Consider the following 12,379-nt stretch of genomic DNA (forward strand, 5'->3'; position numbering starts at 1 on the left):
TTGAGTTTGGATTTCTGCATCAACTGGATCCCCATGTTCACATTATGAACATCATCAAGCTCCTTCACTGTAACACAGACATTTATTTTCTCACTGGCAGCAATATATTGACTCGTCATTCTAAAAATCATCAACAGCATTCAAACAGTTCAGCACTGGAAACTGTCTTATGTGGCACAAACAACAACAAATTTGAGTTAGAAAATACTTCACTCTGCAGATGTTGAGACTATTAAATACATATAAATAAATACTTATAAAACAATGTCTGTTGTTCTGTCTGTGTAAATGATCTATTTTTCAGAGAACTGAACGTGCAAATTATGTGGTGACCTAAAGAGTCCAGTAAATGTAGTGCAGTAGAAAGGGCAATCATTTCCTTTGCACTGCTGTAGAAGAAAAAGAGGAAATTTCACATCGAACTGCATGAAACTGTCAGAGGGTTCCTGACCTTTGACCTTACTCACCTCACTTGTCCGTCTTTACTGTGCATCGCTTCACAGCTGTGCCTCTGCCTCCTCACACTCCTCACACAGACCTTATCCTGATGCAGACGAACAAAAACATCCTGCAGGGTTCGCCAGGAAGTCAACACGCCTTGAAATAAAATAAAGAATAATTGAAAGCTATTTGTACTCACAGCAAAGTGTATTTGCCCTAAGGCGACTGCTTAAAATCCTCCTCACATACTTCAGCTGTCCATACTTATCCACAAGAGCAGCGCTGGGTTTGAAAGTGAAATAAAAGTTCCTATCAACTTCCAGCGTTTCAGCGTGAGTCTCAGTCTCAGTGAATCTATTACACCTGTAATTCTATCCACTCACTACACACTACAGTATATCATCATCATTCTGATTGTTTGTCATCCATCAGGTCAAACAAATACTGTAGATGCTGCCATCCAGCAATTACATGTACCTGCACAATTGAAATACATCTGATCCCATTGAGTATCTTTGTAGATAATTTAATAGCTCCTAAATGAAAACTACTTTTATTATTATTATCAAAATTGGTAAAAATCCAAAGTTGCATTAATGAAGACTTGGCTTTTCAAGACTCATTCATTTTGATCTGCCACATCTTTGACATTAGATACATGTTAGTGTCTTGTTTGTGCGTAAGATGTAAAAAGAGAACAACACAAGGACAGTGGGCATTTATTTGGAGAATACAAACAAATACAACCAGTTATGAAACTGAAAAGAAGATGCACATGCATATTAGATGTGGGTGTCACAACATTCAGCATAAAAGATGTAAACAAATCTGAGTCATTAGTGTTTACTGAAGCGATACGTTCCTTTGTCTGGTGTCTAATTCACTGGAGATGCTATGATGTCGTTCTGTTCTACTTGACCACTGACCTTTTCTGAAACAGTACAAAACTCACTGAACGGGCGCCGCCTGGCTGTTGCTACACAAACACATAGCTAGCGTGTTCGACGGGCAGGACAGAGGCTTCCCGGCTTGTTTTCATCTCTGCTCCACACCAAGTGTCGTCTTTTGTTGCTTTAGGCTTTGCTTTTGTCTGAGCCGTCTTGCTCCGAGTCGCCTCCTCTTCTGCCAAACCTCCGGTTCAGCTCTGACGTCAGCACAGAGCAGCACGACTTCTGCGAAGAAAAAGCAAAATAGATGTAGGCTGAAGCTGCTATGTGGTGAGCTGACGCCACCGCTGCGTGGTTCTTCCGCCCACCTTGCCGTCCTTAGCTTGGGTGCGAGCCCTTGACAGGAGCTCCATCAGGGCCAGCAGGAGCCCGGCTAGCAGGCCCAGGCCCAGGATGAGGAAGAGGCCTCGCAGCTCATGGGGCTGCAGGGCCTGAGAGACATTGTTGGAGCGGTCGCCCATGCAGCTGCTGGACCACCACTTGTTCCGCAGGTAGGTTAGCTCGCCAGACTCACTGAGCTGGAGGATGGCTATCGTCAGGTTTTTGACCAGGGAGGAGCCTGGAGGAGCGGAAGTAAATGTTTACAGTCATGTTAAGACTTCCAAGGAAGATAGGATTTGAGGCAGCATGTTGAGAAATTTCCCAGAGCAGAAAAACTCATTTGCATTCCTTGAAATGAGCAGTTGGGACTAACTTGGGGTGTGACTCACCCAAGGGCGCCGCAATGGAGTACGACCTCATACCGAGGATTTCCTGCGAGCGGATGATTTCACAGTAGCGAGCCACGGTCAAGTCTAAGGACACGGCTTCACCGATGAAGGCGAAGTTTCCCTCCTGGGTGCGGCGAATGCCCTCCGCCATGTTGGACACAAAGCTCTTCTTACGCTCCATGCGCTGGTAGATGCGTCGGTGCACGGGGTCGTTGGAGTTCTTGGAGGACAGGAAAGAGTAAGAGTGTTCTGTAGCGCTGTTCGTTCAGAGGCATTGTCTCTGAAGTATGTACAGTACCTTAAAGAAGAGCATGGTGGACCCGGACTCAACGGTGCCAAAGTCAATCGCATCCTGGTTAGCCAGGTCTTCAAAGGTCCTGATGGAGATGTGTTTGTTGTTGGAGGTGAACATGGCGCTGAAGTTGCCAAAATAGCAGGCGAGCAGCATGACGGCAAAGAGCCACCACACGGCACTGACCACGCGGCCGGACAAGGCCTTGGGGTGAGGCCCAGCACCTGGGAGCACACAGATGGAGGGGGTTTCACCACTACTGCGCTCTGCTGATAGCGAGTGTGGCTGCGTGGGAATGCTGGCTTACCTTGCAGGGTCAGAGCTGCCAGGACCCACCAGAAGCTGTGCAGCAGCGTGAAGGTGTGGCCCTCTGTGTCCGGTTCAGCCCACTCAGTGGGGCTGATCCTGCAGCAGAATGAAAGTCTGTTGGAGTTCTGATTGGAAGAGAGTCTGTATGTTTGTCTCCCTGTTCTCCAGTTTTGTTATTTTCAAGTCATCTTGTTTCACAGCCCACCTTTGTGTCATCATCCTTTTGATTCACTCTCTACTCTTGTGTCTTCAGATCGTCCTGAGGGTGTGACCTCTCTGTCTACCTACAGTGGAGGTACTGTACTGTAGCTGCGCCTCATTCACTCACCTGCCAACCAGGAATATGCAGAGGCCTGTGAGCAGGAAAGCGATGAGGATGCCGACCCACATGTCTGTGGAGAAGGGTGACAGCAGACTAAAGGTGCTCTCCTCAGAGGCCAGGTCTTTTCTGAGGATGAAGCCAATTCCAGTCTGCATGAAGGGTGTGGTCATATCCACGAACTGCTCTCTCACGGCCGTGATGGTCAGTGGGGCCACAGCCAGGTCGGCCTCCTGGTGAACGTTCAACCACACACATGTGCAGCAGCTTACGAATGTGACTTGTTGGTCATTTGCTGCATGTAATTATTGATAAAGCTCTATTTTATCTAAAAGACCTCATAGTTTCATGTTTTCAAGTTTTCCAAGTTTCATCACTTTTCTTTTCTGACTCTATCTGCAACTTTATCTCTGTCTCTGTCTGTAACTTTGTCTGTGACTCTGCCTTTGACTTTGACTCTGACTCTGTGACTCTGACTTTGACTCTGACTCTGTGACTCTGACTTTGACTCTGACTTTGTGACAATGATTTTGTTACTCCGACTTTGTGACTCCGACTTTGTGTCTCTGACTTTGACTCTGACTCTGTGACTCTGACATTGACTCTGACTCTTTCTGTGACTCAATCTCTGTCTCTGTTTGTGACTCGCTCTATGACTTGGACCTACCTTTCTGATGACCTCTCCAATCATCCCATTCCAGTTGCCGCTGGAGTCCATCAGGCCGTAGCGGTTGTCTTTAACCAGGTGCACCTTGTACTTGAACCCCAGTATCTTGGAGAGCTCGGACAGCAGGTCGATGCAGTAGCCCTCCAACTCGGAGCCTTTGCTCATGATGTACGGATCCTCCTGAGAGAACACAGCAAACCAATTACAATCAAACTGCTGAAAAGGTGAAAAAAGGATATAGAAGTTGATCAAGTGGCTGCTTAGCTTGGTTTTGAATGTGGAAACCACAGGATCTTTGTTTTGCTACTGATATAAAAACAGCTTTTAAATCTCCTGTGGGCCATTAACCAACTCAAGTTATTCTACTCTGCTGGCTGAGCCAAGATGATTCTGTTTCACAGCTGCCACCTTGGTTTTCTGCTCTTTGAAGTGGCACAAAGAAACAATACCTTTATGGTGGTGATGGATAACTCCTTGGCATCTGTGAAAAAAAGCACAAATATCAACACAAAGATTAGAAGATTTAGTCTGAGCTACGTCTTTGGATAAGTAGTTTGGTTTCGTGTTTACTGGCTAATGTGTGGAACAGCTTCGGAAAACATAATAAAGCATGTTGTAGCTTTGAGGCCCGTGCATGGGCTTTTCTAAGCCAAACTGCCACCGCAGAACAATGACACGCTTGTTGTGGCCTGTTTTTCAGGAGACTTGAGAAAGGGCTCCATACTGAGGGACAGTTGCAAGGTACAATGAGGAGGGGGTAAGTGGGCCCCTGTGGGGGATCAAAGTTGGGAGTCCCTCCCTAGGAATGTGAGGAACTGTTGTTTTGTTCAACTCCCGTCCACAAGTGAGGGTGAAGCTCTCACCCCACAAGCTGACATTACCCATGACACTTGGGGCTGTTTTCTTTCTGCCATTGACTGTGACCAATGGCATTGCAGCTTGTCCAGCGGGACCTAACATGCCCTGCCAGGCCTGGTCAGAGGAAAGAGGGGGGACAAGCGGAGGTGCCAGGGGTGCAAGTTGTTCATAACTGCATGTTGTAACAAAAGGCTGACCCAGCTGGGTCATACAGAAGCCATGACACCCCATTGGACTCCTCATGAGAAGATGGCAGGACCTACAATTTGCGGAGATGCCTGTCAGTTTACTGCCCGCCCGCCGAGTCCTCTACCCACACAGTTAATTGATTTATCACAGTGCTTTCTGTGGCACGGCAAGGTGCAGCCCCTCCACTGGTGAGAAATGAGATGCTTCCACAGTGGACGGCGGCCCCTTGGAGCTTTGATAGGACGCCAGCGCCCCAGCAGGGCCAGCGTGGAAAGAGTCAAGTGTGAGAAACGATTTGAGAGCGTGACCTTGTCTCATAGGTCAGCCAGAGCTGGCTGGCAAAGAGCCGAGCCTCAGCTCTGCAGACGCTTCGCAGAGACGGGGAAGCCCTGTGAGGGGCTGAGTGAAGCCCTAATCCACAGCTTTTCAAAATAAAAGTGCCAAAACCTAAATTTATGCATTAATTTGCAATAACTGTAGCAGAACCCCACTATTCCTGTACGCTACTCATCAATTTGGTCACTATACAAGTGTGTGTGGCTTTATGTGATGTTGAGGTAGTCAATATGACCATAAGGTCACAAAAACTGCAACAGTTCATCACAGCAAGACCAGCACATGTACACTGGAATCAATAATGTAAAAAATCGTTTTGGTGCTGACCGCTCTAGTGTCCTGCTACCCTGATCCCTATGAACATGGTGCAGTCTGCTGATGTCTTACCTGTGGCTGCCCAGGCAGTAAGAGCTGCCAGGCAGAAGAACAAAGCCACGCAGCCTTTCATGATGCAACAGCCCTAAAAAAACACAAACAGATGGAAGCCAACATGACTGTAGGTCTTAATATTAGTTAAACCACAAGCACATTTTCAGTAACACCTTTTTCTGCTTCTGCTTGTTCTTTCATAAAACATAAAAAGCAGTCACCTGAGAACCTGAAAGAGACACTTTTCTACATAATGAAAGCCAACTCACCTCAGTTACAGTGTGGCTGGATCCGCGTGAATTTAAGTTTTCTGTGCAAAAGATGTTTCAAGAAAAGATGCAAGAAATTCAGATCTTATACAAGTGGCTGGTGGGCAGGGTTGTGTGCAGTAGAATGTAGAGGGGTGTTTATATGAGGGAGTACGGCGAGGGAGGAGACAGGAGCTGAAAGGGAACACAAAAAAACACGAGTCTGAAGAGAGCAGGTTTCGAATTGTGTGTGGCACATTGGGCAAATCATGCTTTTATTCTTTGTGTACCGTCTTGTTTACTGTCTTATTCTCCAAGTGTTAAGGCGCAGATGACTTGTTTTTACTTTTGTAAAAGACACAGTTCCAGTAGCAAACTTTTCTTTAAAAAGGTTGCATAACAGGATCTTTGGGGGAAAAAAAGAATGTACTGTAGAGGGGAGTCAAAAGTTTGGAGGAAGGGGTTGGGTCCAGTACATGTGGGGGATATGAGTGAGATGAAGACCTGTTTTTCACTCCCTCTTCAACCCTGAGGAGGCCCTCTCCCTCCGAGGGCCTCCTCAGGGTTGCTCAACTCCCAAATTACATAATTCACAAAAGTTCACATTTTATATTGTGTATTTTAATCCTAAACAACAAGTCTACAATCTAAAGCGATTTATCCACACCAAAGCTTCAGACACAAGCAGTAATTTCACCTTGAAATGAAGGGTCGCTTTCACGACGTGGGACAAAAACATTCTCTCAGGCCCGAAGTACTAGACGGCTCGGAGGTTTCAGTTGAGAGGCCAAGCCGTGCCAATCTGTCTAGATAAATACGGCTTTAAAAGGGACTCAGGATTTTCCTGGAATCCTAATGAAGCTGTCTTTTGTGTTTATGTGCCGGCTGGAGCGGAGTCTGTGACGCTAAAATGAGCATGTCGCGCTTCACAAAGTCTCACAGAGCTGAAGAAGAGGCCCGGCAGAGGCTGACAGCGCCAGAGGTGGCTGTCAGCCTTGGAAACCACAGACCTGACAATGGACCAACGTCTGACTGACGAATCAGCATCCTGAGAAAACAGGGAGGGGCCACGCAGATCTGTGGTTTGCTTTTCAACGGCTCAGATTCGCAACATGGAGCGAGTCTGACCCAGCTATTGTCCACATCACTGTCAAGTTTGGTTTAATTTCCACCAAAACAACCTCTGAGAATGATATGGATGACTGATGTACAGTATCACAGAGGTTGTCTGATTGCTGTAAGTTTAAACTAACATCTGAAGGTTTAACTGATTCCAGCAGCTAAGAAAAATCGACTAACTGTGAAAACAGCCTCATCTTGAGTGTCAAGCTTTACTGGAAAGATGTTTTTCCCTCCCTTTAATGAGCTTGTCGTCTCTTGTCCAACCTCAAGTATTTGTTCTGGAACGTTTCTCCCTCCTGCAGGGGGTCTGTGCTTCTTTTGCCAGGGAGGTTGAGAGAGGTGATGGCTGGTAAACACAGACCCAAGCAGAGTCCATAATTAGAGCAGAAAGCGGACCCTGCCGGAACCAAGGCCAAGCGCTTTGACGTGTCAGCTTGTGTAAGCCTCAGATTAACTGGCCTGCTAATGGCTCGTCTTTGTCCCAGAGCTTGGAGACGGCCGTCGGCGGAGTCACTTTAAACACAAGAAATGAGCAGGAGAAATATTCACTTGAGATTTATTCAGGTCAAAGTTACACGTGGTTTGAATTAAATATTTTGTCCCTAAACTTTTGCACACAGAATTGGCGCTGCAGTGCAACAATACAGCAGGTCGACGAGCAGACGTGCTCCAAAACAAGACCGAGGGTTTCAGACATGATGCTCCGTAGACGATCTAGAAAAGGAGTTTGTATTATTAACAAACCTTCATGAAAAAACAGAAGCACAGCCTTGGGATGAACACTACAGTGCATTAAAGACATGCAGCCAACTAATAAAGGGCTAAACGTAGCACAGGTATGTACAGTACAGTAGTAGTCCACCACTGCTTTAAAGTACAGGATCAGTGCTGAGACATGCTGCAGAGCAAAACAGTGGCAGCTCAGTAAAATTACAACGTAACCACTACACAAATAATACGAAGACCTGTCAACCTGCACTAAAGGAACCGTTTGTTTCCCTTTTTTTAAACTAACACAAGTCTGCTTTTAGCATTAAACTGCACATTATCTTCAAGATGATTCCATGCCATCATGCCAAATATTGCTAGTAAATGGGTCTGCTGATAAAACACTCTGACGTTAAGTATGTCATTTTCAACTCAGCTGAAATATTACAGTTCAAGTAGATATAAAATCCGGTCCTCTAGCTGTGATCTGCCGCTACTTTCTGCTCATGTAGAAAAAAACAAACAACAACAATATGAGAGCACAGTCAACACAAACAGCCATATAAAAACTATATTTTGCACTAAATACATTCTGGCATACATCTAACATTTGGTGCAAACAGAGCTGCAGTCGAGGATTTGAAAGACGGTTCATTAGCTTCAGGACGCTTTCCTCTGGCTATAAATGAAACTTGCACAACCTCAAAGATGTGAAATAAACTTTGCCTGGGTCACTAATTCAGCGGTTTGTTATGAGCCAATTTTCTGTGACATTCTGCAAAATATGCAAAACAACGTCTACTTGGGGAAAAGCTGGACTGGTTTCCAAACAAGTCTCTAGCTGTGTGTCTCACACTCAGTTCCAAGTCAGCCGGTTCTTAGAGGTTAAGTCTGAAAAGGACTTCACTGCTTTCAGGGTCTAGGGAGGTCTGGGACAGTCTAGGAGAGGGGGATCCTAGGGGGGTGAGCTGACTCAGCAAGTCCAGACTGGAGCAGGGACTCCGTGCCACGCAGCAGGCCCCTTCGGGGTTCCCCCGCTCCTCGATGGGACTGGCACTAATTCCGCTGCCAACGCTACCAGTAAAGCTAAAGCTGGCGCTTCTTCCCTGCATCAGCCCCTGAAGCCTCTGCCTTTCTTGAGCCTTCTTTGCCCTGTTTGCGATGTAGCGCACCCTGCTTTGGCTCCTCGACGACGTCCTTCGCACCAGGGACTCGTCCACAGGTTCCTCCTGTGACTGCCCGGGCCTGGTTTCTGTGGCAAAGTCGCTAGCAGTCAGTGGCTCCACGTCGGTCAGCTTCCGGAGCTGCTCTGTTAGGTTGCTGAGCGGCTGAGGCTTCTGCGGGCTGCCTCTTCTGAGCTGGTCCCTTGTCGGCCTGATAACAAAGCTGCGGCTGATGCTACGATACTTGCTGTCAAAGTTACAGGAAATGTCATCAGAAGTCAGATCTCCGAGGCTTTTGGACATGGAAGATGCAGCTGCTGCTGCTGTAGCTGCTGCTGCTGTAGCTGCTCCTGCGGTGGAGGACGGCCTTTTGGCTGATGACTGCTTGAGCCCTTCCACGTAGAGCCGGTTCCAGGTGTGCCTTCTCTGAGTCAGTCTGTTGGGTGAGTCCACAGCAGCTTCCTGTGATGGCTGCAAGGGGCGGGGCTTAATATCATCTGAGGAACTCTCGCTTTGCTGAAGATTGGGGTTGGACTTGCTCTTGCTGACCTGACCGGTGTTGTACGAAATCAATGCTGAGCGACGACATTTGGCCCAGTGAGGGTCGCAGGAGTTGCTGGACGTGGGCAGGCTGGTCAGGCTCTTCCTGGCCAGGTTAGGGAGGGACAGGTCAATGACAGTGTCGTTGGAGGAGATGCTAGAAGAGGACGACATGCTGTCTCGGTGGCTGCCTGGCTCCAGCATGCTCCACAGGCGGTCGTTAACGGTAGCATCTGTGCAGACTTCTGGGACAGCTGATTGGGCCTCTCCATCTGAGGTAACAGGGACTCTAAAATGGCCCTCGCTTTTCGCTCGTCTTACCGGTGGATGAGGTGCCAGACTGCCAAAAAGTGCTCTCCTGGCCAATGCCCTCTGAGTTGCAGGGACTGCGGGGGTTACAGCAGGAGGCTTTGCTTGGTGCTCGGACATGGACTCTCCTGTTTTAGATTCTTGGCTTCCTTTCTGCTTTGGAGTTCTCTCTGGAAAAGAACGAGCGCTTCGGTCGGTGCAGGCGGCTTGACTGCACTGTGATGGCACAGTTTTCTCAGCAGGGTTTGTCAAGGGGAGCGATACACTTCTCAATTTAACAGGACTGCCCACCACCCCATTTGAAAGAACTGTCACTGGAGAGTCTGCTTTTATTGCTGTCGACGGTGAGTCCAGTGGTGGTAGTAGCGAGCGGTGGTAGGACGGACTCTTCTCAGGAGTGGAGACGGGTCGTGTGTTCTTGGCGTCTTCAGAGGTTAGCGCGAGAAAATGAAGAGGGGAAGGTGGTGTCTGCGCCATGGAACAGTCTGCGGAGAAAAAAGCAGCACAAACATTGTTGTCACTCAAAGTCTTTTGGTTGACACGGAGAGGCATTCACTGATGCGATCCTGTGGAAGTGTTACAACTTTCCACTGTTCCGCAGGTCTGTACAGTCAGTACAGAGTTACAGTAAATGCACTTTAATGGAAAGGCAGCTGAGTTCCAGAGACGTGCTGACAGGATGAGGGGTTTAAAACATTTCTATTATATTTTTCACTTAAAACCACTGACGCACTAAACATTGAATTAACATTTAACTACTGGTTCATGGGAAAAGCTTGAAAACCCCAATGAGTGATGGTAAAATGATGAGAATGCTTTATGTAGAGGTGAAGGTGCAGCTTTGTTTCCTGCTAAACTGAAAAAAAGTTCATTAACTGAGCCCACTACTCGAGAAAAAAAAAATTAAACTCAAAGTCCACCTGAGCATGGCCTTCATCAGGAAAATGTAAAAGAAGAAATAAACAAAAATGGGGTACACACATTAAGCTTTGCTTAAACAAAAAATGTCCTTAATGAAAGAAAAAAGTTTGGGTGTTTAAGACCACAGTTAGTTACCACCACGGGTCAAGATCAAAATACGATGTTAGGTTGTAATAAAATGGAATGAATACAGACGTGAATCTATTCACAGATTACAGTCAAAATGATTATTGTTTTTAAACGTGCTGTGTCTGATCCCTGGGCCGACAAAGCTGACACGGGCAAACGCAGAAGACAGCGGATTTCAACCCAACAGGTGTGACATGTGGATGAGAGAGGCACAGACACCGATGCATGAAGGTGAAGGCGTGCAGGATGTTGCATGCGTTTAGCAGTTTACCTGTCTGCGGTCATCCCCTCAATTCTGCACTACGAACAGAGAGAGCGTGCCAGAGGGACAGAGAGGAAAAAGGGAGTTTAGCAAAACTGGAGAGACACGGGAGAACGGAGGCAAGGAAACGGCAAACAGGACATTGAATCATCCTAACGAGAGAGAAGTTACTGCAGCCTGATCAGCTTGACCTCACATTCATTCTCTAAACAGGTCCAGCACACACCAGGGGATGTGGACAAAGCATTTCCATCACACTACTGTGATTGCAGAACGGCTGTCACATGACACGCGATGGAGGTGGAGCTTAGCACCACACAAACCCTTCTCATTGTTCTAATGCATTTAGTGAAGATGTTCCTTGAGTGTCAAAGCAAAGACACTAACTGGAAGTACCTCTATGACTTGAGCTTAAAACTTACCACTTGTGTCGTCTGTTGGGCAGTAGAGTGGTGTAGCGTACGGTTATTTAAGGCAACGACAAGCAAATCAGAATCAGTGCAATGAAGTCGGGATTACAGTAATAATAAAGCTAGCGAACAAATGCTAATGCTAACGAACTAAACTCCCAGCTGAGATCTAAATCTAGAACTACTGTAACCTCTATGTCCATGGAATAAAACTGGGAGGTGGAGCTTAAACTATCAGGGAGTGGATTTCTGTGGAGTGGATTTCTCTGGTAGAGTACGTGGTCGAGGAAGGTACGCGACAGCACACACTGGATGCTAAAACAATCGTCCTCATGGTCCGTTGCAACTACTGGGTTAACACTAAAGCTGCCTCTGTTGCGTCTTACCAGTGAAGAACATGGGGGACTTATGGCGCAGCTCTTCCATTTTCTGGGCAAACAGCGCGTTCATCTCGCGCTGCAAGGTGCCCACGGCCCTTTTGCGGCCGTCCAGGACGGAACGTGGCGGCAGCATTGGCGGCGACTCCAAGCTGCTCAGACTGCCAAAACTGTCAGAGCTGCTGCTGTCACTCAGCTGGGGTCCTTCACTTACGTTGGGGCGTGTGAATGGGGCAAGCCTTGAGTCACTAACGGCGCCGTAATTCAGGACGGTCGTCTGCCGCCAGCGGAGGTTGGTCCTGCAGTCGGGTGTGAGGTTTGGTGCAGGCGTCACACTGTTGGGAAAGCGCCTACGAGGAACGCTGCAGGACCGGGCATTCCTCTGTGACGCGTCAGCCTCGGGTCGGCTGTGATGGGCGCCCAGAGTCTGTCTGGCTTTAGACCTGAGGATGGGGGTACCTTGAACAAGAGCCTGGGGCGAATACTGAAGCTGAGCATCCATGCAGCGCTTCGGTTTGGGAAGAGGCGGCTGCGAGTCAGGCTGGGCCGCTAGTGGCTGGGGCTTGGCCACTGGCTCCGGCTGAACTTGTCTCTTGGTTGATGAGGGGCGACTACTTCTTTCTTGTCTTTCTACATCTGCCACTCTGGACTTGCCTCCCTGCCTGTCTTCAACCTGACGCTTCCTCTCGGCCTCTGGACTCTCCTTGGAGCCCATCACACATGTGATACAGTTGGAGGACATCCCCACCCTGC

The 12,379-nt window shown here is 47.8% G+C and overlaps 2 protein-coding genes across 9 annotated transcripts in view; both read right to left on the minus strand.

Moving 5' to 3' along the window:
* Positions 1–1,144: 1,144 nt before the first annotated feature.
* LOC114859173 (probable glutamate receptor) lies at positions 1,145–5,864 on the minus strand. The gene is made up of 10 exons (XM_029157114.3): positions 5,707–5,864; positions 5,456–5,528; positions 4,135–4,166; positions 3,686–3,865; positions 3,028–3,251; positions 2,698–2,795; positions 2,397–2,614; positions 2,099–2,318; positions 1,697–1,947; positions 1,145–1,613 (listed from the first exon to the last, which is right to left on the minus strand). The coding sequence occupies exons 2-10, from the start codon at positions 5,514–5,516 to the stop codon at positions 1,515–1,517; spliced, it is 1,383 nt and encodes a 460-aa protein (XP_029012947.1). The 5' UTR covers positions 5,517–5,528; positions 5,707–5,864; the 3' UTR covers positions 1,145–1,514.
* A 1,482-nt stretch (positions 5,865–7,346) lies between these two features.
* Positions 7,347–12,379, minus strand: part of plch2a (phospholipase C, eta 2a) — a 75,607-nt gene continuing 70,574 nt past the window's right edge. For 6 of the 8 annotated variants that reach the window (XM_055510242.1, XM_041071458.2, XM_055510245.1 and 3 more), the window contains one exon: positions 7,347–10,012. In XM_055510242.1, coding sequence (XP_055366217.1) covers positions 8,394–10,012 — 1,619 coding nt within the window. In that variant the 3' untranslated portion in view covers positions 7,347–8,393. Of the gene's footprint in view, positions 10,013–10,848; positions 10,878–12,379 lie in introns of all 8 variants that reach the window. The other 2 variants (XM_055510246.1, XM_055510247.1) reach the window with 2 other exon arrangements.

This window comes from Betta splendens, chromosome 7 (genome assembly GCF_900634795.4).
Source record: "Betta splendens chromosome 7, fBetSpl5.4, whole genome shotgun sequence".
NCBI classification, from domain to species: Eukaryota; Metazoa; Chordata; class Actinopteri; order Anabantiformes; family Osphronemidae; genus Betta; species Betta splendens.

Coding starts and splice junctions, on each gene's coding strand:
- LOC114859173 (XM_029157114.3), bottom strand. CDS start 5,516: ATGAAAGGCTGCGTGGCTTTGTTCTTCTGCCTGGCAGCTCTTACTGCC. Junction 3,252..3,685: donor TTGGAGAGGTCATCAGAAAG/GTAGGTCCAAGT, acceptor AACGTTCACCAG/GAGGCCGACCTGGCTGTGGC. Junction 2,796..3,027: donor TGCATATTCCTGGTTGGCAG/GTGAGTGAATGA, acceptor ATTCTGCTGCAG/GATCAGCCCCACTGAGTGGG.